Genomic DNA, 24,176 nt, shown 5'->3' with positions numbered 1-24,176 from the left:
ACCGCTGTCATGAGATGGTGTATATGCAATATGCAGGCGACACCGTAGAATTTCTCTCTAATCCTGAGACTTTGGGACCAGGGCCACTAAAAGTAATGGAAGATTTCAGAAAAATAGCCAGGCATAAAATACATTTCAGTACAGCAGAGGGCATGCTCTCTCGCCAACCTGCTTCCAATTGCACTATTTTCAAACACTGAGAAAGCTTCCATAAAGCAAAATAGTGATTTCTGGAGGATGGAGAAGTTGAGCCTCTCCATCTGCGGTAATGTGAATGTGGCTGAAATGTGTGCACCGCATAAGATTTGTTAGCCTTCTCAGATGTTAACTATGAGGTTGTGTGCAAGTGAACTTAAAGCACTATAGGAATCAGTTATGGGTTTCCTGTGGGATGTTGGGAGCAGTCTTGCATCCCCTGGCGCGTGCTGATCCGGGGACATTGACCTGGAAAGACTTGCCCTACCTAAGAGCGAGAATTATCACCAGGCATTTACCCTGCACCAAGTCTGTAATTTTCTTCTGAAGGATAACTGTGGAACCCTAATGCGGGAAACGTTGCAAAAGCAGATTTTTCTCACTCCTACTCCCCTGCGATCCTCTGTGCAGGTGGCCAGGGAAAAACCATTGCTCTTGGATCCTGACCCTTGGTGTGGAGAAGTGACCAAGGATCACCTGGGTGGAGGGTCCCTGATGATTGGGAGTGGGGATACCCTTGGGTGAGACATTGTATCCCTCCTTCTCTTGTGACAATCAACCTAACCCTCCCCCGACTTTTATGGACTGTTACAAACCAGCTTCCCCCATATTTCCACATAAAACACCTGACAGTACTGAGACGAAGAAGAGGCAACTGCGATGACCTCTTTTCACCACTTTGGTACTGGGACGAAGAAGATGCCTGTAAGGAGCCATGAGTCAGGCATGGCCCTCTAATCTTGGTCAGGCAGGGCCAATCAGGTTGTCATACCTACAGCCAGTCAAGAGGCTGCAGGTGTATAAAGAGAAGGGGAAGGAGAAAAGGGGAGAGCAACAGGGAGACCTGAGAGCAGAGGAGCAACAGGAGACCCATGTAAAGAGACAGCCGTGGTGGTCTAGGAGGAAGCACCAAGATGCCGGCAAAAGACCTAAAGGACTTGTGGCACCCGAGGTGAATGGGCTTTTTAATTTCTATCTCCAAAACCTGGCACAAGCAGCAGGAGCTGCTGGAGGGTGCGCAACCCTGAGGATGCGGGCTGCGTCTAAGAACAGGCATCAGAGGTGCCGGCGCAAAGGAGAAACTATGCAGCGAGCTGGTGTAGCTCGTACCGGTGGGTTTCTCCGCTTATGGAGCTGTAAGGAAGCTGCAGGAACCATCGGAAGAACCCAAAGGAGGCTTGAGAGTGTTGGAGGGACGCTCCAGCATCGGGAAGCTGCTAATAGACCTCCAGTGAATAACGGTTCGTGAACTTTAACAATTGAACATATATTGAATACCAAACTATATGAAAACTTAGCTTTGAAAGAAAAACAATATATCTTGAATGCCAAACTATATGAAAACTTAACATTCAGAAAAAAGACATTGAATATCAAACTCATTCATAGTTCGGCTTTGCCGCAAACAAGTGTACGGTTCAAACCAAATATAATTAAGCAATATAAAACCACTTTTGAACACTGAACTGAAATTCAACCATAATGAATTTATGGTGCACAATGAGTTATACTTAACCTGAAAGTTGAATATATTAAAAGCTGGAGGAATCCTAAACAATGAACTGTAATGATTGAGTGAAAGGGGTGTGTGATACATAGTGGCAGAGCCACGAGACAACCAAGGTGAAGCCAGAGGAATGTAAGAGTACATCCTAAAGCCAAGAGGCCAATACAAGGAGTCAAGTGAAGGTGACTTGGTTCACAGTAGCCAGTGCCAAGAAACCTGAATGTGGGCTAAGGAACCCAGGGATCCTGGTTGCACGACCTGTGATGGGTGCACCGTGCAGTCTGATAAATGCGCCTAGACCAGAGAGCCCTGAATGCTGAAAACTAAAGGACACCACAAAGAAAGCCCAATAAAACCACTGCAACACTTTCGAAAAGACTGACGCAAGTGAAGTCTTTCAGAAGGGAATCCTGAGGTTTGAGGTATTAAACTTGTTCTCTTGGGAACAAACTCCAGAGATCCTTTTTGTTTGGTTTGTGCAAATTAAAGCTTGGGGAAGGGACCACCAAGGATTGGCTTAAACTATATCATCTTGAATTGGAGAAGATCACCTTTGAGACTTTTTGTTCAAACTACCAGATTGGATTGCAAAGTTGGGTTTCTCACTGGTATCATATCCGGTAAGTTGTTCCATAACATACTGGCATTAAGGCAGAGCTCATTGGCAGAGCACCATTCTTGAATAGCAGTCAGACAGTCCGGTATGAGGGAGGAGGAGGAGGTGGTGGTAGGGGAAGGAAGCTTGAAAGAGAGCTGTGTGTCGTCTGCGTAACACTGGAAATGAGGGGAGAAAGTGGCGATCTGGTGGGCCAGAGGGGCTACTATTTCGTAGTAATTTTATATTCTGTATTCATGGGTCTTGGTTAAGCAATGCATATTGGTTGTTATTTTATCCTCTTAACAAATTGTATTGTTGTGTATTCTTTTTTTTCTTATTATTTCTATTCCATTGTCTATTTTATGAAAATGTTTGTATATGCTGGCTTGATGGTTTACACCGAATAAGTCTGAAAATGAATTAATTGAATGTGTTTTTTTACTGGTAGCCAATATAGGCTTCTCGGAGCTGGTATGTTGTGGTCTCTTCTGTTTAATCTCAGCAGTACACTTGCTGAAGAGTTCTGGATGCAGTGAAGGTTTTTGGTGGGCCTTTCAGGCATTCCTAGGTAGAGACTGTTTGCGTAGTCGATTCTTGTTAATATCAGGGATATTCATTTAAGGGTTCTATGTGGAAAAGAGAGGTATGGGAGCATCCCCCTGAGGAGTCTCAGGCAATAGAAGCACTTCTTAATGATAGCATTGACTCACAGTTCCAGGGATAGTCTGTTGTCCATGAGCATTCCTATGTTATTTATCACTTTTGAAGTTTCCGGTTGGGAGATTTTCTTGGTGTTTGTGGTGAAAGGTGGTAGGTAAGTTCTTTCGGTTAGATTTGTGAGGAAGGAGGTTCGCCATTTTAGGTCAGTCTTTTATTCCGCATACCACCAGTATTTTTATTAGTGTATTAGGGTTGTGTGGCTAATTGTGTCAAATGCTGCAGAGCTGTCCAGTAGTATGAGGGCAGATGAACGCTGTTGTCTGCATTTTTCTTAAGGTCGTCTCATATGGATAGGAGTGCTGATTCCCTTCCTTTAATTTGTCTGAAGCCAACTTGCGAGTTGCTAACTATTTCATTTGTTTTAGCGTAGTTTAGTAAGATTTTGTATACATGGCTCTTGCCGGGTAGGGCAGGTTGGATATAGGTCTGTAATTGCTGGGATCCTCTGCACTTTCCATTACCTTTTTTATCAGTGGTTTGATTTATGCCGATTTGAAGGAGTTTGGGATGATTCCTGTACTTAGCGACAGGTTTTTAGGTGGCAGAAGTGTGACGCTGGGGTTTTGTGGTTGAGGATTTCTTTGTAGATGTCCAGTGAGGAAGGGTCGCTTGGGGATCCTGCGAGGTTGGTGTCCTTTATAAGTGTGGAAATCGTTTCTTCAGTTATTGGTTCAAAGCAAATAAGTCTTACTGTGATCAGTGTTTCGACAGCTATCCGTGCTTCAGTGGTTGTGTTTGTATTAGCTCGGTTTGTCTTGGTGGTCAGTTGGATTAGTTCTATTTTTTTATATGATGTGGTTGGTGATGTTGTCACATAGTGCTTGTTTTGGGATGACATCTTTGTTGCAGGATGAAGTTTTTTTTAAAATCTCTTTGATGATTCTGAAGAGTTATTTTTGTGGGTTGGTTGCTGATTCGATTCTTGTGGTATAGTATTTTCTTTTTGCTTTGAGCACTGTTGATTTGTATAATCTGAGTTGTCTTTGGTATTTTATTTTGTCCAGTCAGTTGTAATATTCTTTCCATATATTTTACAATTTGCGGTTGTTTTTTGTTTGTTCTTTCAGCTCTTCATTGAACCATCTTGTGGCAATTTCTTTGACGTTGCTTTGAAAGGTTTTGCTGGTGCTAGTCGATCTAAGGCCTCTGTGATCCACCTGCCGAATATGTTTTCTGCTGAGTCTGGGGTCATTTCGTTCAGCTCCATGGTGTTTGTTGCCTTGATTCTAGCTGATCTGTTAAGGATTCCAAGTCTAGACTCTTCCAGTTTCTTTTCCTAGTGGCGTGTAGTATTGCGTTTCTGGTTGGTATGCGGGTTTGGAGTTTGATATAGAATAGTATCAGGTAGTGATCACTCCATACCATTGGTGTTGGTGGGGTGGATGCGCAGAGTCCCCTGCAGAAGGTTGCATCCTGGGTGTGTCTGGCGTTGTGGGTGGATCCGTTTACTACTTGCTTGAAGTGGAGTGTTTCCAGAAGTGCACAGAGTGAATTAGCTGAGTTTTTGTTTTCTCTTTTAAACCTGATGTTGAAATCTCCCGATATGATTAGGTTGTCATGGTAGGTTGATAGGATGGCGATGGAGTCTGCTAGTTTCGTCGCAAAGTTCGGGTTGTAGGATGGCGGTCTGTAGATCGGAAGGAACACTATGTTGGCTTGGTCATTGAGTTTGATATTGACGAGGAGGGATTAACCGTCTTCAATGTTCTGTTGAGGGGAGCTGCGAGGTGCAGATGTGTTCTTTATGCCCCATTGCGATTCTGCCTCCTCTTTGGTTTTCTGTTGACGTGTATTAATTTGAAACTGTCCAGTATGACTGTGCGCAGTGGTTCTGTAGTTTTATGATAGCCATATTTCTGTAAGAAAGAGCACGCCTGTGCCTCCCTCCCTTAGGAGGTTGTGGATTTCTGATGTGTGTTATGCCATGAATCTTACGTTCTGTAGGCTACAGTTTAATTTGTCTATTTTCCCTAGTTGTTTGTTCTTTTGTCTGTCTGAGTCAGTGTGGTGTAGGTCAGGTTTCCATTACTGGGTGTTCTATCTTGGTTGTGCTTGCTGGCTGGGGTTGATCTTGGGTGTTCCATCTCTTTGTCGAGTAGTCTGATTAGGTTGATGGCAGGGTTGTTTAGTTTAGATTCATACAGGTTGTTAAGTTGTTTGAGTGTTGGTCCTTTGGTAATGTAGGGCGTGTTGAAAGTTATGGACTTGAGTTTCTTCCTGATTCTTGTTGGTGTATTATCGAAGATGTTATCCGAGTTGGGATGTTTTTTTTTTTTTTAGTGCTAGGTTTGGCTTCCAGATGGTGTCAACAATTATTTTGGTTCTTGCATGTGGGTTGACTGCCAGTCGTCTGCTATCTCTTGCGATGGAGTTGTAGGGCGGAGAGGTAGCATGAAGGGTGTTAGGGAGAATTCTAATGTATGTGCTAATTCCCTTCAACCTAGAGACCCCAAGCTCTTTTGCTAGACTGTTTAATTTTAATCCTGGAATGAGTGAGACCTTTTTCTCACTCTTCCATGTATTTTGACCTGATTTGGATTATGTGTTTCCACTGTTTTTGGAGTCTGAAAAACTGCATAGGCATCTACTTTTTGGTAATGCACAGCACCTTTAGTGCAGTGCCACTGAGAAATCCTTTAGACTTCTCATAAGGTTTAAATACCTTTCCTTCTGTGAACCACTGTTCCCAAGAATAGTACATTGAAATTGACAATTAGACAATGTTGTAGTTAAGTCCTGAACTCCTAAGGTGCATACCTTTTTCTGGTTGGATGACTTTTGATTGCATTTTCTTTGGGTAGTTTCATGGAAGGGAATTGAACAATGACAGCATGTCATTAGGTATTTGGGAATGATGAGATTCTCATCCTCCATACAGGATGAATACATTGTCTCTCCTAAAGGAGTCACCACTTCCCCTTGACAGTCATCTCCTCCCATGTGATCCTCCCTCCTGACACCACCCCCAGGGTTAGGATCAGGTAGCAGCTGCCTTCCCCTGGACACATGAGGAGACTTTAGGCTGGGATTTAATGATGAGTCTGCAGGATTCATCACACTTGGCAGGTGAAGAATGATGGTCTGGGGGGCCGACCAGAGCAATGGCAGAGGTTAGGATTGATTCTAAACCTTCCAACCATCACCTCTTTCGTTTTTCCTAACACATTTGAGCAGAAAATATTCTCCTTTTCCTCCTTCACCCCATGCTGTCCAGACACATCTCCAACAGCCCCCGTGCCATCCGTCAAGGGATGGCATGATGCTCAGCACTTCTGAAAGCTATGTTATCTCACTTCATGCTCCTAAAACCCCACCCTTTCTCCCACTGCTATCTCATTTTCAATTTACTGTCTCAGCCAATCTGCCCCAAGTCTTGCCATTTGGGGGTTCTTTTTGATAGTAGCCGCCAACAGTTTATTACCTTTGAGAGCAGGTGTTTTCAGAACCACTAGTTGTTTGACACAGAGGTACTACTGATGAGGATAAGCAGTCAGGCTGCTATTTAGAAGATCAAGGGTTTGGTGTAAAGTAAAATTAACAAACACATATGCTTTAGTTCAAAGATACTAAAAGGTAAGTAAAAGCCATATGTACATATACAACATCACAGTTAGGTGTCCAAATTGGAACATACAACTAATTTTGCATTTTATACAGCGTGAGCAGTACCACTGTAACAATAGCTTGTACTGGGAGAAAAGATGGTTGGCAATCTCACGGAGTCCTTATAGGGATGCAAGGCACACTAATCTTCAGCATTAAGCTTCACAAGTCCAAAACGTATCCTAGGGTCAAAGGTTCAGCAATGTTGAAGGTAAGTGACCTAGTTCACATTACATTTAGGATACTTTGTAATGTTACTCACAGTTGTCCTTCAGGGGACAAGCGGCATGATGCAGTGGTAGTCCTATAGTCAGGACAAAACATTTGGAGTGTATGCAAGTTAAGTTTCCCAGTTAGAAGAGGGGCAGCGATGTATCTTAGTATCTCACACTCCTCCTTCCGTAACCCACAACCTGTAACTTATGCCCAGTGCGTTCCCCTTTGACCTTCCTCGATCTAAGATCCCACAGCACACTCTGGTAATACCTCACGCAATTTGTTATTTACGATCCTCATTCGCTGCTAAATACTGTAAATATTTTATGTGAACACTGCATGCCCTGCTTGATGCCTGTATTGACTATGTACTGTCCAGCGCCCAGATACCAAAGGATTCGGCACACTCTACAAATGCCAAATACATTTTTTTTTTAAATCCAAGAGAACCCCAACAGGGTGCCCAGATGTGGGTTCCACCTCTAAATGTGAGGCCCATGTAGCTGCAGAAGTGGACTTTACTCTTATAGGAGTGAATGGTGAAGAGGGAGGGGCTTAAAAACACATTTGCACCAAAGCCCCTTGAACTCTGATCAAGAAAAGTAACAAAGCCAAGTAAGTCAGTTTGAGGACAACTAGACTTACCATTGGTTCAGTCATCGTATGCCTAGGGGTCGCAGCTGCAGAGTCTTCATCGGACAAAGGGTGGATAGCTACATGAGTAAATCATTGGTGTATGACATTGAGGCGACCTGCACTTCTCAAGTTGAAATCCCGCAGCAGAGCGGACTTGGCCATTTGCACTTCTGATAGCACCTGTTATTAATGCACTTAAAAGCTGGAGGAGACTGGCGTGAAGCACTATATAAGAACACATTATCATTGTTGTTTTTATTGTGATGACAACTTCCATGGCTGGGTCTGGTGAATCAGCGCTTCCGGTCTGTGTTAAATACCTTGTGGGAATAAATCACCAGCTGGCAGGGCCTTGCTGAAGCCTGACTCTGCGATACCTCCCGCTATGTTGGAAGACCCCCATGACACCTTCGGGCATGGTCAGTAGTTGAGACCTTACACATGGTGAGCAGGCATGAAAAAACAGGATCATTAGGCTGAGGCATCAGGAAGGACCGCCCCCTTGGACAAAGAGCAACAGCAGCAGAGCAACAAGGTTCCAGGCCAACCACAGAAATAAAGTTTCTAGCAGGAGCACTAGACAAAGTCTGTGCAGCTGAGGAATCCCCCCCCCCCCCCTCCAGAGGATGCAAAACTAAAACAGGCCCAGTGGCTCTTCCAAGCGCCAGAGGATCAGCAGAGCAGCATGAAACTAGTCTAAGGAAGGGAGGCACCAATGACTGGTTTCCCCCGGCATTGAAGAGCAGAGCTTTATCTGGAAAGTCTTGGCCAGTGGTGGTTCCAGAATGTAGTGTCTTTACTTCAAAGTACACAGCACGCAAGAGAACAGCGAGCACATGCACGAGCTATAGAAGAGTGACTGGAGAAGGAAGAGTTCCATTTTGGAATACGAGAGAGAGAGACGGTTGAAAGGAAGAAGGATGGAGAAGACGCTCGTTGTTCATGTCCCCTTATTTAAGCTATATATCTTTGTAAAACAACCATTGTTACTACTAGTTATATAATAATAAATATTATTTAATCCCTTTCAATATATGCCCCGTTACTTCATGGACGACGAGGATCACCAAATCCATTTCAGCCGTTGAGAAGGATCTCCGGCCGTAAGTGAGGTAGGATCGGCTCCGCCGTCCGTTCGCCCCACCTCCCGTCCACCTGATCGCGCTTGCTGCCTCCCTGTGCGCACCCTACCCCGCCATCGACTTCTGTAACGGGGACACTTTGAAAACATTTTCTGTCCCCAGCTGCCAGCGGCTCCAACACTGCGCAGCTTAACATCCGTGTTGTCGCAGACGTCCAGGTCTCTCATTGGCTGCCGAGAACTAAAGATAATAAAGAAGGCGTGTCCCCGCCGACGGGCTGCACTTTGAACTATAATAAGGGGAGGGGTGGACTCTACTACAGGTCCCTCATTGGCCTGTGGAGCCAAACACCTGAACTGTCATAGACGTCAATGTTTCTCACTGGCTGCCGAGAGTGAAAGACATTAAAGAAGGCGGGCCTCCGCCGATAAGCCCCACACTGAGTTCTACGTGTTTGAGAGAAACAGCTGCTATTTAGTCATGACACCAGCTACTACCAAAGCACGACAGCAAGTTAAAAATATAACAAGAAAGCGTACAACTGTATTATCTCGTGCTCTGCATAAGACCAAATCCGTGCTTCACCGCTTTGGATACACACTATATTGGTGCGCACCCATACTCCTCCCAGTGAATCATTGGACAAATCCCAGTCAGATATTACGTTCTGCTGGGATACTCCTCATAACTCCTCGTGCTCATCCTCTTCCCAGTGAGTTGTTAAATAAAATATTCGATAGTGGTTCATTTGTTCAAATTGACCATTGAAGAATTGTAGGAACGCTACTACGTTTCAATTCACAGTCCTGTAGTAAATTACAGCCCAGCATAAACTGTGACACATTCAGATAATAACATGGCGATGCAGGGAGTTCAACCTCCTCACATGTTCCTGCCAGAGGTAGGAGAAGCGATTCTTCCGTGGAAACGTTGGCTATAAGCATTTGAGCATTATGCGCATGTTGTCTGTGGGGCAACCTACAGCATTGAAAGGAAGAAATCGTTGCTGTTGCACTGTTTGGGTCCTGCCGGACAGGAGAAATATGAAGATCTCCCAGATCTTTTAGACGAAGAAATAGGGGACATGAACAAATATGAGGTGGCCATCACGAAACTTAACAAGCACTATGACAAGAAAGTTAGTACCATACTTGAAAGATATAAGTTTGGTAAGCAGATCCAGGAACAGGATGAAACAGTAGAACAATATGTCACTGCCTTGAGGAAGTTGGCCCGTAATTGCAAATTCAATCAGCAACTTGAAGAGAGGATCAGAGACCAATTCATGCTTGAATGCAGGTGTAGTAAGGTCAGGGAGAGACTCTGGTCTGAAGACGATCCCTCACTTGACATGGTCTTAAGGCTGGCTAAAGAAGTCTAACACACAGAAACGTGTGAATTAACCTTGGAGAGCAGGGTGAAGGACATATCAGTCAAACCATCAATCAGTTCTATTCAGTCTGATCAAGATGAAGAAATAGGAGTAATAAGGGATGGAAGAAAGAGACCTACACTTAACTCCAACACTCTCCAACGCAGAAATCCCGGGACATCGGAAATGTACAGAAATCGTGCACCGGTGAAGAGACCCGATAGACTATAAATGAGAAGATCTGATAGATTCGAGACAAATAGAGCGCCTACACCAGGCGGAGAATATCAATACAAGGGACACATTTCCCATAGTGGAAGGGGAAGAACCAAACAAAGAGGATGTTACAGGTGTGGTAGCCCATCCCATTGGGCGAATAGTCAAATGTGTCCAGCTCTCAAGATTATCTGCAGGAAATGTGGTGGTAAAGGACATCTTGCCAAGTGTTGTAGGAGCAGTCAACATGAAGATTCAACCTCCAATTGGATTGGAGATAACGATGGAGAAGAGGAATGTGTATTCATGGTCTCCGATGAAGGAGCACAAGTTGAAAGTCCCATAGCTATCTGTGAATGGGTTTCCCGTTGTGATGATGGTTGATTCAGGTGCCAAATACACCCTTATTCCGGAGGATGTGTGGAGAACATGTGGCCCGGAATATCTATGTGAAGTTGATGTGAAGCCTAGAGCTTATGGTGGAGCTAGAATAGACTTAATAGGGTGGTTTATGGCCACCATAGAATTCAAGGACAGACAAGCAAGTGGTTGCATTTATGTCTTAAAGAAAGGGGAGACTGCCTTGCTTAGCTGGACTCATCAGAAGCTATTGAAGGTGTGGTTGGACCCTAATGCCAATGACACAGTATATCAAGTTGATGGAGCGAGCGATGAGAACATTCAGAAGATTAAGGATGAAATATTTAAAGATAACGTAATGGGTTGTTTAAAGGGGGTTTCACATCGCATATTGTTAAAGTCAGGCTCCAGACCTGTCACCCAAAAACTTAGGAACGTGCCTCTAGCTCTTAGGAGTGAAGTAAAGGAAGAACTACAATAGCTGGAGTACCAATGCATAATCGAGAAGATTGGTGCCGCCGAGTGGGTTTCGCCGATCATGGTAGTGAGAAAACCTTCAGGGAAAGTAAGAGTGTGTGTTGACATGAGAGAATTGAACAAGTGCGTAATCCCAGACAGGCACCCCTTGCCTAACATACAAGAACCTATATCGACGTTGGGGCCTGCAAAGATATTCTCTACTTTGGACCCCACGGCTGCTTACCACCAGATAAAATTACATGACGACTCCAAACATCTGACAGCTTTTATAACACCAGAAGGCCTTTATCAGTATCGAAGGATGCCATTTGGCCTGATCTCTGCTGCTTCAGCTTTTCAGAGAGAGATGCATAAAATTCTAGGAGAAGAAGAAGGGGTCGTGTTCTTTCAAGATGATGTACTAGTATATGCTAATGATCGAAATAAACATAATTTGAGACTGAACAGAGTACTCAAGAAACTGCATCAGGCGGGAATGGTACTAAGTAAAGACAAATCTAAGATAGACAGAAGAGAGATCGAGTACTTGGGGCACGCAATTTCGGCAGAAGGAATCACACCGAAGAAAGATTTGGCCGACTCCATCAAATTGATGATCGCACCAAGCAACAAGGAGGAACTCAGAACATTTTTAGGCATGGCGGAATACTATGCTAAATTAATTGAGAACTATTCTGACCACTCAGTGGAGCTGAGGAGTTTGCTGAAAATGAATAGGAAATTTGCGTGGAATGATGAAAGTGAAAAGGAGTTCTGTTTCATTAAAGAAGCTCTGGCTAGGGCTCCAGCTCTCCAAAGCTATGTGAGAGGAAGGAAAACTATAATTACAACAGATGCAAATGCTGGGAGCATCTTTATCTCAATATCTTGATGAGCGAGAATTAGTAATTGCTTTTGCATCCAGACTCCTCAAAGGAGCAGAAAAGAATTATGCCACAATTGAGAAGGAGGCGCTAGCAATAAAGTGGGCCACAGAAAAGTTTAGGAGTTTTGTATGGGGAATACAGTTTAACATACACACAGACCACAAGCCACTAGTAGAAATCTTCAACACGAAAGGTCTTGATAAGGTCTCCAGCATGATCAGGAGATGGGTGTCTAGACTCCAAGAGTTCAACTTCAGAGTGGTGCTTATCTCTGGATCAAAGAACGTTACAGCCGATTGTTTGTCACGTCTGACTGGTCTCAATAATGTGGATGATGATTTCGAGGAACAAGAGCTTGTTTGTGAGGTATCAGTCCAGGCTATATCCAAACAAGATTGGAATGATGAGATGAAGAAAGATGATGAGGTACTGATGAATGTCATGAACAACGTTGAAGAAGGAAAATGGAGCAGAAAGGAGATGGCTCGCACTGGAGTCAGTTCGTTCTGGGATGTCAGGGATGACCTATACCTGCAGAGTGGATATCTAATGAGGGGCGACAAGATGGTACCTCCTACTGGTCTCAGAGGGAAGATAATGTAGCTGGCCCACGAAGGTCACCGCAGCATCGTAAAAATGAAGAGAAGGATTAGAAACACATATTGGTGGCCCGGATGTGATCGCCAAGTCGAGGAACTGATTAGGAGTTGTATCCTTTGCTCGAGAAGTGATAAAGTGTGCATGGGTGCTAGTTATCCTATGGTTTTGAGAGACATTCCTGATAGTCCGTGGAGTAAGATTGCGATGGATGTGGTTGGTCCGATATGGAGTAGTGGATGTTCCACTTTCTGTTTAGTGGTCATCGACATGTTAACCAGGTGGGTAGAAGTTGCCTTCATGCCACAGGTTACTACCCAGAAGATTATTGGGTTCTTGGAAGAACTGTGTGAATGGGAAGGCTACCCTGAAGAAGTACTAACGGACAATGGTTCGCAGTTTAAGTCTAAAGTGATGGAGAAATATTTGAGTGAAAGGTCCATAACCCATAAGTGTTGTGCAATATATCATCCACAATCCAACGGCATTGTGGAGCGATACAACCAAATAATTAAGGATGCCATCAAGTTAGCGTGGGCTATTGGAAAAGACTGGAAAGTGGTGGTTACAGAAACATTGTTAGCTCACAGATGTATCCCTCACAGCACCACAGGGGTTTACCCCTTTGAGTTGAGAAGGGCAGAAAGGCGAATACAAAACCTTTCCCTGGGTGGATGAATGCAGTGACTGGGAATGGTGTGAACTTAGAAGGAGTGAAAAAGAGCGTTGAACAGAGACAATTGAGTAACAAGAGATTGCATGATAACAGGAGTTTCAGGAGGAAACTAGAACCACATGTTGGCTGTTCAGTGAGAATTAAACTTCCAGTGCCTTTGAGGGAGGATGGTTGTCACTGGTCTAAACCGGTTAGGGTGGTGGAGGTGTACTCACATGCTGTGAAAACCAATGATGGCAGGGTATGGAATAACAAGAGTGATGGTCCTAGGAGATGAATGTTTGGAAAGCAATACTGGTGAAATGGTGTGAGGAAGAAGAGAGGTGATGTGTATGGGGAAAGGATCAGACAAAGCGATGGTGAATGGAGAGAGGATGGGAGAGGACATGTTATGGCCAGATGTTCTCACAGTACGTTTTCCTTGGAAAATTGTCCAGATGACTGTTCAGAAGGATTCAGGAAGAAATCTAGAGCTGGAAGAAAATACAGACGACCGAGACATCTTTTGGACTATGTGAACTAGTGTGTTTTTATTAATGTTCCATAAGGGAGGGGATGTGTAGTGTCTTTACTTCAAAGTACACAGCACGTGAGAGAACAGCTATAGAAGCGAGACTGGAGAAGGAAGAGTTCCATTTTAGAATACGAGAGAGAGAGAGACGGTTGAAGGGAAGAAGGAGAGAGAAGACGCTTGTTGTTCATGTCCCCTTATTTAAGCTATATATCTTTGTAAAACAACCATTGTTACTACTAGTTATATAATAGTAAATATACTTTAATTCCTCTCAATATATGCCCCGTTACTTCACAGAAGCAGTCCTGCGGAGTTGTCATGTACTCGCCTCTTCTTTGGAATCTTTACTGTGGTCAAATGTTGAGCGGCTTCAGATATCCTCCTAGTATGTGGCTGGAATGTGTATTGGGGATGTCTGCATCTAGGCTTCTTGCAAGAGCCCTACACGAATACATGGCCGTATATGCCCCTTCTGCCCCTTGATTGGAGGAAGAACGCTACCAAGGACAGAACAACAAAGACCAGGCTTAAAGCACAAAGTTTAGCCATTCAAAAAGTTATTAAGTGATATGGTTAAAATAATCCTTTTCACAATGCAAACATTATACAGGTAAACAATATACACCCTTCTCCATACCATCACCCTTACAATCCTGTCAATTACTGAAAACCAACCTTATTTCTAACTATTGCTGGGTCACTGTAAAATACAAATGGTGCAATCCGCATCATAAAATACATATACCTAATAGATAAATGAATCTAAATGAATCATGAATTAAATCATTGAAGCCAATCTAGAAAATCTTCTGAGCCTTATAATAGGCAATTCTTCACTCTGTTTGTTATCATATCCATCAGTGTTCAACCATAATCATCATAACTCTGAGCATGTCCTTCCTTGTTCTCTGCAATAGTTGGTCATCAGTATCTAATTTCACTTTTAATTATTGATGGTCAATACTGTTCTCTGTGATCTCATTTATAGCGTGACACCATACCTTATATGCAGCTTGAGTAAGCAGCCTAGGTTGAATATACTAGTCCATAAAGAATTCCCAGCATCTTTTCACCCCCATTGCATCAGTACACCGTACAGTTTTCCATGTGCTACTCCTAACTTAGCGCATTGTGTAAGGAGATGCTTAGTGGTTTCCAATTCCAACTTCCATATCCTATATTTTCGTTCGGCCTGCAGAATATGCTTCCTTACTCCTAGTGCCATTAATGATGGGAGAAGATTAAAGGGCAGTTTCAGGTTGAATATTTCAACTTTGGATTATTAAATAAACTAAGGTAAGGATATGGGAGGGAGTAAGGAAAGCACTGCTCCGTGTAGAACTTTAACATTTTCTTTCCTTTTAAATATTCTATGTTGAAAATGCGATCCCACTCCAAAGCCCTCTTAACAAATGAATTGTTCACTAAGGTTATATTCTCCCATGGGTCCATATTCAGTCGCATCTTGGCATGAAACTCATTGCACGCAATCACCCAATCCCTGATTCCTGGGGAATCCCGGGGTACCCTTTGCCAATTTTGGTCATACCAGCTATATTGGGTATCTCCTAAATGAGTCAGTTACTTGTACAAAATAATGTTTCTCTTGATTTTGATCCAAGTCGAGAGTGAGACCAAACCCATCTTGCCTGAAGAAGTCCCCATGAAATAAAGTAGTTCTTCTACTCAAACTGCATTTAAATGGAAGAAAGAAGTCCTTCTGCAGCCATAAGGACTCACCAGTGCCCCCAAACCAAGTGGGTGAAGCCAGGGAGTGGGTTTGAGAAAGAACTCCAGTCCTAAAACCAGTACATGGTCAGGCAAATCATCTGCTGATATGCTGCCCGTTGCATTGATGTTGATGGAAAGGCTACAAAACCAAAAGATAATATAACAACCCCCATGGCTACAGCAGCCAGGCTCAACATACTAAACACCTGCAAAAGCTGCCCCTCCCTCGCCGTTAACTTTGCTAGAACCCCAATCCCTCCTCTGGGTATCAGTAGGCGTGCCTATATAGTGGGAATTCCTCTCTGCCCCTCCACCAACACCATTCTCAGCCAGTCCCTGTTTGAGTTCCTTATTCTGGTCTTTAAATTCATGCATGGGATGCCCACGACCTACCTAATTCCACATCCCACTAGGATGTCCCTCCTTAAACCTTGTGGCCACAAGATCCCCACAACCTTTCTGTACCCCACTCTCCCTTTGCTATATATAGTCTGCTTCCATCCCTTCGCCCACCTTCCTCCCTACCATTAGAGTACACCTTCCACCCCCTAAAATAAAACATGCTCCAAGATCAAGAGCCCCTTTTATCTCTGGAAAGGGTCTCCAACACATATATTGGCGTTACTCCCACCCCTTTAATCATCTTCCCTGCCCGTTGCTCTACATATTTGTAAACATATGTATTTAATCGAACTGTCACGAAATGAATGTGCATTAGATAAACGTCCATACTCGGTATGTCTTGCCCACCCACTGTCTCATGTTCCCTCTTATCCCCCCCCCCATCAAGTTGTTTTATCTGTATTCCAATACCCTACTACAGCAAAGCTCTGCCTACTATTGTTTCTTTTGCGTAGTGTTTCCGTGCAAAGCACTATGTGACCCAAGATAGATAAATACCAATGCAAACAAATACCTTAACAGTGAAGGCCCATTATCCAGAAACATGAAAAATGAAATGGGAGTTAATAGGGGCTAGGACTCCTGATATAAACTACGCCTCCTTCCCAAACATGAACACCAGAAGCTAAGTAGTTTACATGTAGGTTTATTTCTCTTAGTTGTAAAGTAGAGAAAGCACTGGGACATCCATCTGGTCCAGTATGTTAGGTCCAACTGACATCAGTAGAACCCTGCACACCAAACATAAATCAACATTCCACCTAGAGTCCCAGTGACATCACTACATCAACACTCCACCTAGAATGTTAGTGACATCACCGTCCTTCACAACACAACACTCATAGCCATAATCAATCCCACACAGATTATGACATATATGTCCCTCTCTTCAACCAACCCAATACTAATAGCCATAATCAGGCCCAGAACAGATTATGACATATGTCTCCCTCCCTTGCACTGACACATCACAACACCCATGACATCACCCACCTTGAGGATGGATGAATACCGCCAATCAATGCTCCGAACTAAATGGCTCATACCATATCCGAACAGCTCCCAACTGAGCCCTTGTGCTACACCACAATTCTAACCCATAATCTGTAAAATTGACAACACACAGCTGGAACCCAACCACAGGCCCTCCCCAAAGCCTGAAGGCACTCCGCTATCAACCAGCTGAATAACAACAAAGGAGAAAGGAACCCAAAAATAAAACTTATGACCAAACATCATCTAGCTGCCCCTTAACCTAGACACAGGCTGTGGCTACCCCTTAACCTAGACACAGGCAGCACCACCCTGCCCTTTAAAAGTACCAAACATCTCTTCACTGCCCCTTGAATGACCAGACAGCACCTAGCTGCCCTTACCCAAAACATAGACAGCATCTCAAAACCCCTTAAGTACAGCAATGGCAACACTAACTAACCCTAACCGGGCCCTAGACAGCACCTAAATAAACCTTAAACCAACAACAGCACCTCGCTGCCCAACCAACAGCACCTGACTGTCCTAAAATCAACACACCTTGCTACCCCACCTAACAGCATGTGGACAGCATCTCACTGCCCCTACAACCGTAGACAACACCTCGCAGCCCCTAAAACCACTAGACCGCACCTCACAGACCCTACAAACACCACCTCACTGCCCCTTCTACACCAGACAGCACCTCACTGCCCCTAAAACAACCAACAACACCTCACTATCCCCACAACACCAGGCAGCACCTCACTGCCCCTAAAACAACCAGACAGCACCTCACTGCACCTAAAACAACCAAACACCTCACTATCCCTACAAAGACCAGACAGCACCTCACTGACCACACAACAACCAAACAGCACCTCACAGTCCCTTAAAACACCAGACAGCACCTCAATAACCTAAAGCCAACACAACACCTCGCTACCCCACCTAACAGCATATGGACAGCATCCAGACAACACCTCACTATCCCTACAAACACCAGACAGCACCTCACTGCCCCTAAAACAACCAGACTGCACCTCACAGTCCCTTACAACACCAGACAGCTCCCAACTGCCCCTACAAACGACCAGACAGCACCTCACTGCCCCTAAAACAACCAAACAGCACCTGACTGTCCCTAAAACACCAGAACACAACCAGACAGCACCACACTGCCCCTAAAACGACCAGACAGCACCTCACTGTCCCTAAACACACCAAACAGCACCTGACTGTCCCTAAAAACACCAGACAGCACCTAACTGCCTGATGGACAGCACCTCACTGCCCCCAAAAATGACCCAGACAGCACCTCACTGTCCCTAAAAACACCAGGCAGCACCTCACTGTCCCTAAAAACACCAGACAGCACCTCACAATCCCTACAAACACCACCGCACTGCCCTAAAACACCCAAAACACATCAGAACACAACCAGACAGCACCTCACTAAACTCTAAAACAACCAGGGTGCACTCGCATATGCCCCTAAAACAACCAAACAACACCTCACTGTCCCTAAATACACCAGAAAACAACCAGACAGCACCACACTGCCCCTAAAAACACCAGACAGCACCTAACTGCCTGGTGGACAGCACCTCACTGCCCCCAAAAATGACCCAGACAGCACCTCACTGTCCCTAAAAACACCAGGCAGCACCCCACTGTCCCCAAAAACACCAGACAGCACCTCATAGTCCCTACAAACAACCAGACAGCACCTCACTGTCCCTAAAAATGACCCAGACAACACCTCACTACACTGCACCTCTAATAACCACAAACATCACCTCCTGCCCTTAAATCAACAACAGCAAAACACAAGCAGCTCACTAAACCTCACTGCCTCACAGCCCCCAACTACCCCTAAAACACTAGACAGCATCTCACTGTCCCTGAAAACACTATACAGCATCTCACTGCCCCTAAAACAACCAAACAGCACCTGACTGTCCCTAAAACACCAGAACACAACCAGAACACACCTCACAGTCCCTACAAACACCACCTCACTGCCCTAAAACACCCAAAACACACCAGAACACAACCAGACAGCACCTCACTGAACTCTAAAACAACCAGGGCGCTCTCGCATATGCCCCTAAAGCAACCAAACAACACCTCACTGTCCCTAAATACACCAGAAAACAATCAGACAGCACCACACTGCCCCTAAAACGACCAGACAGCACCTCACTGTCCCTAAAAACACCAAACAGCACCTGACTGTCCCTAAAAACACCAGACAGCACCTCACAGTCCATACAAACATCACCTCACTGCCCTAAAACACCCAAAACACACCAGAACACAACCAGACAGCACCTCACTAAACTCTAAAACAACAAGGGCGCACTCGCATATGCCCCTAAAACAACCAAACAACACCTCACTGTCCCTAAATACACCAGAAAACAACCAGACAGCACCACACTGCCCCTAAAAACACCAGACAGCACCTAACTGCCCCCAAAAATTACCCAGACAGCACCTCACTGTCCCTAAAAACACCAAGCAGCACCGCACTGTCCCTAAAAACACCAGGCAGCACCTCACTGTCCCTAAAAACACCAGACCACACCTCACAGTCCCTACAGACACCACCTCACTGCCCTAAAACACCCAAAACACACCAGAACACAACCAGACAGCACCTCACTAAACTCTAAAACAACCAGGGCGCACTCGCATATGCCCCTAAAACAACCAAACAACACCTCACTGTCCCTAAATACACCAGAAAACAGCCAGACAGCACCAAACTGCCCCTAAAAACACCAGACAGCACCTAACTGCCTGATGGACAGCACCTCACTGCCCCCAAAAATGACCCAGACAGCACCTCACTGTCCCTAAAAACACCAGACAGCACCTCACAGTCCCTACAAACAACCAGACAGCACCTCACCGTCCCTAAAAATGACCCAGACAACACCTCACTACACTGCACCTCTAATAACCACAAACATCACCTCCTGCCCTTAAATCAACATCAGCAAAACACAAGCAGCTCACTAAACCTCACTGCCTCACAGCCCCCAACTACCCCTAAAACACTAGACAGCATCTCACTGTCCCTGAAAACACTATACAGCATCTCACTGCCCCTAAAAACAACCAGACAGCACCTCCCAGTCCCTGAAAAACGACAGACAGCACCACACTGCCCTTTAAAATAACCAGCACCTAACCACCCTTTAAATTAACCAGGCATCACCTCACTACCACTTTAAAACACCAGCATCATCCACACATAACCAGGGGACATGCCCCTACAAACAACAACCAACAGAACACACACACAGGACAACATATAAATCCCATGAAAATAATTTTAAATAACGTCATGGCGGCAAAGTTCTTGCGCCACCCCCAAAATATCCATGAAATGCACAACATAAATGCAAATCCTCTGCGCCACAATCCCTGCGCCAATCCCATCATGTGCATGAGGTGAAAGCAAATAAACGTAAAATTGACATGGCGCTAAAGTCCTGCGCCATACCCCCACCCACAACGCTACTGATTGGTGCTGCTGTGTTCCGGGTAGACGGCTGAAAAGGAGTTTATGGAAGCGTAGAATGTTTTCTGCACGTTTTGGAGCATACGTTGTGTCCGAGGAGACTGTGTTGGATGATACTGGGTCATACAGTGTGGCTAATTATTGGTACTTTAAAGTATGCGGCGGGGCACAGCAACTGTTCTTTGGATGTGTCAAAGAGAGGCAAGGAGGTGGCAACGTGCTGGAAGGGCGGCGTTTCACTGTAATCTGCTTCATGAGATGGACACGATAGCAGGTTTCTTGCAAGATGTGCCGCGACACTGTAGTGAGCTTAAGGGAGCTTGATCCTGACTTGTGGGGCCTTTCCAGAAAGAAGGTGTTCAAGGAGTTGGAGGTCTAATGTCAGGTAGGCGTTGGGGGAGGCCGGTGTTGTTATGTATGCTGTTTGTGTTAATCTCATGAAGCAGATGACAGAGAAACACCGCCCTTCCAGAACGTTGCCACCTCCTTGCCTCTCTTTGATACATCCAAAGAACAGTTGCTGTGCCCCGCCGCATACTTTAAAGTACCAATAATTAGCCACACTGTATGACCCAGTAGCGAGGAAATACATATTTTAAGTTAAACAAAATAGGTGGACTCGCTGCTCGGGCGTAGCTATTCCGAAAGACTTTGTTGTGTCCTCTCCACAACGTTGCAGCCCCTGCACCATGAGGCGTGGCTTTCCCTCTTTGTGCACCCTTCCTAATGTTGCATTTTACCTATTTTACATACCTATTTGATGTAGCCCCCGTACCATGCAGCGTGGCTTTCCCAATTTTTGTGCACTAAACCTATTGTTACATTTTACCTATTTATTCCTGCATAGCTGCTGTAGCCCCCTCACCATGAGATGGAGCAGTCCAATGTTGCTTTTGCCTACTTATTCCTGCATATTTTGATGTAGCCCCCCCGCACCATGAGGTGAGGCAGTCCAATGATGCTTTTTACCTTCCGGTTCCTCCATATTTTGATGTAGCCCCTGCACCATGAGATGGAGCAGTCCAATGTTGCTTTTTACCTACTTGTTCCTTCATATTTTGATGTAGCCACCCGCACCATAACGTGAGGCAGTCCAATGTTGCTTTTTACCTACTGGTTCCTGCATATTTTGGATGTAGCCCCCCGCACCAGGACGTGAGGCAGTCCAATGTTGCTTTTTACCTACTTCTTCCTGAATATTTTGATGTAGCCCCCCGCGCCAGGATGTGAGGCAGTCTAATGTTGCTTTTTACCTACTTCTTCCTGCATAGTTTGATGTAGCCCCCCGCGCCAGGACGTGAGGCAGTCCAATGTTGCTTTTTACCTACTTCTTCCTGCATAGTTTGATGTAGCCCCCCGCGCCAGGACGTGAGGCAGTCCAATGTTGCTTTTTACCTACTTCTTCCTGCATAGTTTGATGTAGCCCCCCGCGCCAGGACGTGAGGCAGTCCAATGTTGCTTTTTACCTACTTCTTCCTGCATAGTTTGATGTAGCCCCCCGCGCCAGGACGTGAGGCAGTCTAATGTTGCTTTTTACCTACTTCTTCCTGCATAGTTTGATGTAGACCCCGCGCCAGGACGTGAGGCAGTCCAATGTTGCTTTTTACCTACTTCTTCCTGCATATTTTGAAGTAGCCGCCCGCTCCAGGAGGTGAGGCGGTCTATTGTTGCTTTTTACCTACTTCTTCCTGCATATTTTGATGTAGCCCCCGTGCCAGGACGTGAGGCAGTCTAATGTTGCTTTTTACCTACTTCTTCCTGCATATTTTGATGTAGCCCCCTGCGCCAGGACGTGAGGCAGTCTAATGTTGCTTTTTACCTACTTGTCCCTGCATAATTTGATGTAGCCCGCCGCACCAGGACGAGAGGCAGTCCAATGTTGCTTTTTTCCTACTTCTTCCTGCATATTTTGATGTAGCCCCCGGCACCATGAAATTAGGTTTTCCCAGATTGTGCACCCAGTGCAATAGTTCTGCATTTCCAGTCTTGTGTGTGCTTGAACCTGTTCACTTGCACTTAATATACCACTCCCCTCCTTCTTGAGCGTTGCTCCTTCCTCCCCTTCCTGCACTTTTCCTCCTGCTTTTCATGTTACAGCACTTGCACAATTCGAATGTCTCAGGGCCTAGTAGGAACGCTTTTGTTTTTATTTCTTCACCCCTGTTACCCCCCCCTTTGTCTTGATGCGCATCGAAACACTATTTGCTGTATAGGCACATTATAAATACCCAATAAATAAAATAAAATGTTTAGCATTGGAAACTGGTGAAACCAACAGGGCTAGAGGCCTGGTAAAATAGCTCAGTTGCCTGAACTGCTGTTGCAGAGGTCTGAAATTAATTTCCAAAGCCGTCGGTACCTTTCATCTTGCAGGAGTTGATAAAAGGAGTATCATTGACTCCCTCTGTTTCATGGCACTATGCGGCTGCAAAACGGTGGCAGTGAGCTTTGTAGTATAAAACAAGTTGGTATTATAATTTATGTCTTTAAATCACGTGTGATGTTGTCTTTTCTGTCTTTGCTTTTCCAGTCCTGTGCCACAGCCGCCATGCACCCTGTCTATTACATCCATTCGGATGGGAAGATCGTGGGCACATGGACGCCCACCAGAGGCTGGTAGAGGAGCTATACCAAGTGCTGCGCCGCTATCCATGGATCCCTCTGTGCACAATGGTCCTCGCACACTGAGTGGGGAAAGGCTGGGATGGGCGATGATCCCTGGAGAGGTGGCCACTACCGGATACAGATTCAGAAACGTTCTACACTTTGAATGATTGAATACATTAAATTTAAAATGTTAATGAATGCAAGAGGAACAGAAATATTTTCCAAATCTTCGGTGATCTATTTTGCATCGATTGCTGACAGAATCCTGTTCAGTAGTGGTGTAATAACATTGAGTAAAATGACTAATGTTTAATAGGCTTGTTTCTATGTTATGTTATTTTAGGTGGTATTTGTATAGCGCCTGCTGCCATTGGTATGGCCTAGAAGCGCTGTGAGGGTGAACACCCTTCAGAAGACCATAGTCGTTTGAGATTAATGTAAGGAGTGGTAAAATGACTGTGTGCATTTATAGTCAGATAGAAGGTAGGTTGAGAATGGCTACGTCTCCAGCAGCAGTCCATATTACCAAGGCGTGACCAACGAGGGCTGTGTCAAATTGTCAAGCTATGTGAGCTGCTGGACAGAATTTTGTGTGGATCTCAGCTGTATTCTATGGGTTGTAGTGTATGGGGTCGAGGGTGATATGTGTTTAGGACAGGGTATAGACAAATAGTGTGTATCCCAAAGGTGTGCGGCTACGTAAACAACTGGACCGAATTCTTTAGGGACACAGCGCACGAGGGTCCTGTAAAGAATGACTGAGGCATATTAGTTTAGACATGCAGTGCCTATTGTATAGGTGTGGGAAGGAGCGCATCCCCCTAACCGACTCCTTTTGTGCGCTTGGATTCCACATGAGGGAGGGTAGGTGGCAGATAGCTCTCGAGCTGGGCACGAGATCCTGACTAAGTGTGTGAGGGTGCCGAGTCGAAGAGACAGGTTTTGAGTGCCTTCCTGAAGGCAAGGTGGTCCTCTATGCAGTGGCTGGTTAATGGGAGGGAGTTTCAGATGGTGGGTGCTTGGGCCGAGAAGGAGGAACCGCCCAATACAGGTTGATTTTGTCACTGGAATTACGAGAAGAAATGCTGACCCTGATCTGAGGTTTCTGTTATGCCTGTAGCATGTGAATTTGTTATGTTATTTTATTTTGCATCTATACAGCACCTTTTACCAATGTTATGATTCTAAAGCGTTGTGGGTTGAATGCCCTCGGGGACCGCAGTCCAGGTCAGTAGACAGAGTAGTGTGATTCAACATGCTTTCGGTGCACTTGGTATGTGTGTAGCCAGTGTGC

At 45.0% G+C, this 24,176-nt stretch overlaps 1 protein-coding gene across 1 annotated transcript in view; it reads left to right on the top strand.

Moving 5' to 3' along the window:
* The window catches only part of LOC138567523 (D-serine dehydratase-like), a 516,199-nt gene extending 493,004 nt beyond the window's left edge, over positions 1–23,195 (top strand). Inside the window, exon 8 of the mRNA XM_069645796.1 lies at positions 22,806–23,195. Within this exon, the coding sequence (XP_069501897.1) occupies positions 22,806–22,895 (90 nt within the window). The 3' untranslated portion in view covers positions 22,896–23,195. The remainder of the gene's footprint in view (positions 1–22,805) is intronic.
* Positions 23,196–24,176: the final 981 nt, after the last annotated feature.

This window comes from Ambystoma mexicanum, chromosome 2p, assembly GCF_040938575.1.
Source record: "Ambystoma mexicanum isolate Mex_15411 chromosome 2p, UKY_AmexF1_1, whole genome shotgun sequence".
In the NCBI taxonomy this organism is placed as follows: domain Eukaryota; kingdom Metazoa; phylum Chordata; class Amphibia; order Caudata; family Ambystomatidae; genus Ambystoma; species Ambystoma mexicanum.
The sequence above is the reverse complement of the archived record's forward strand: the minus strand, read 5'-3'. Positions and strand labels throughout refer to the sequence as shown.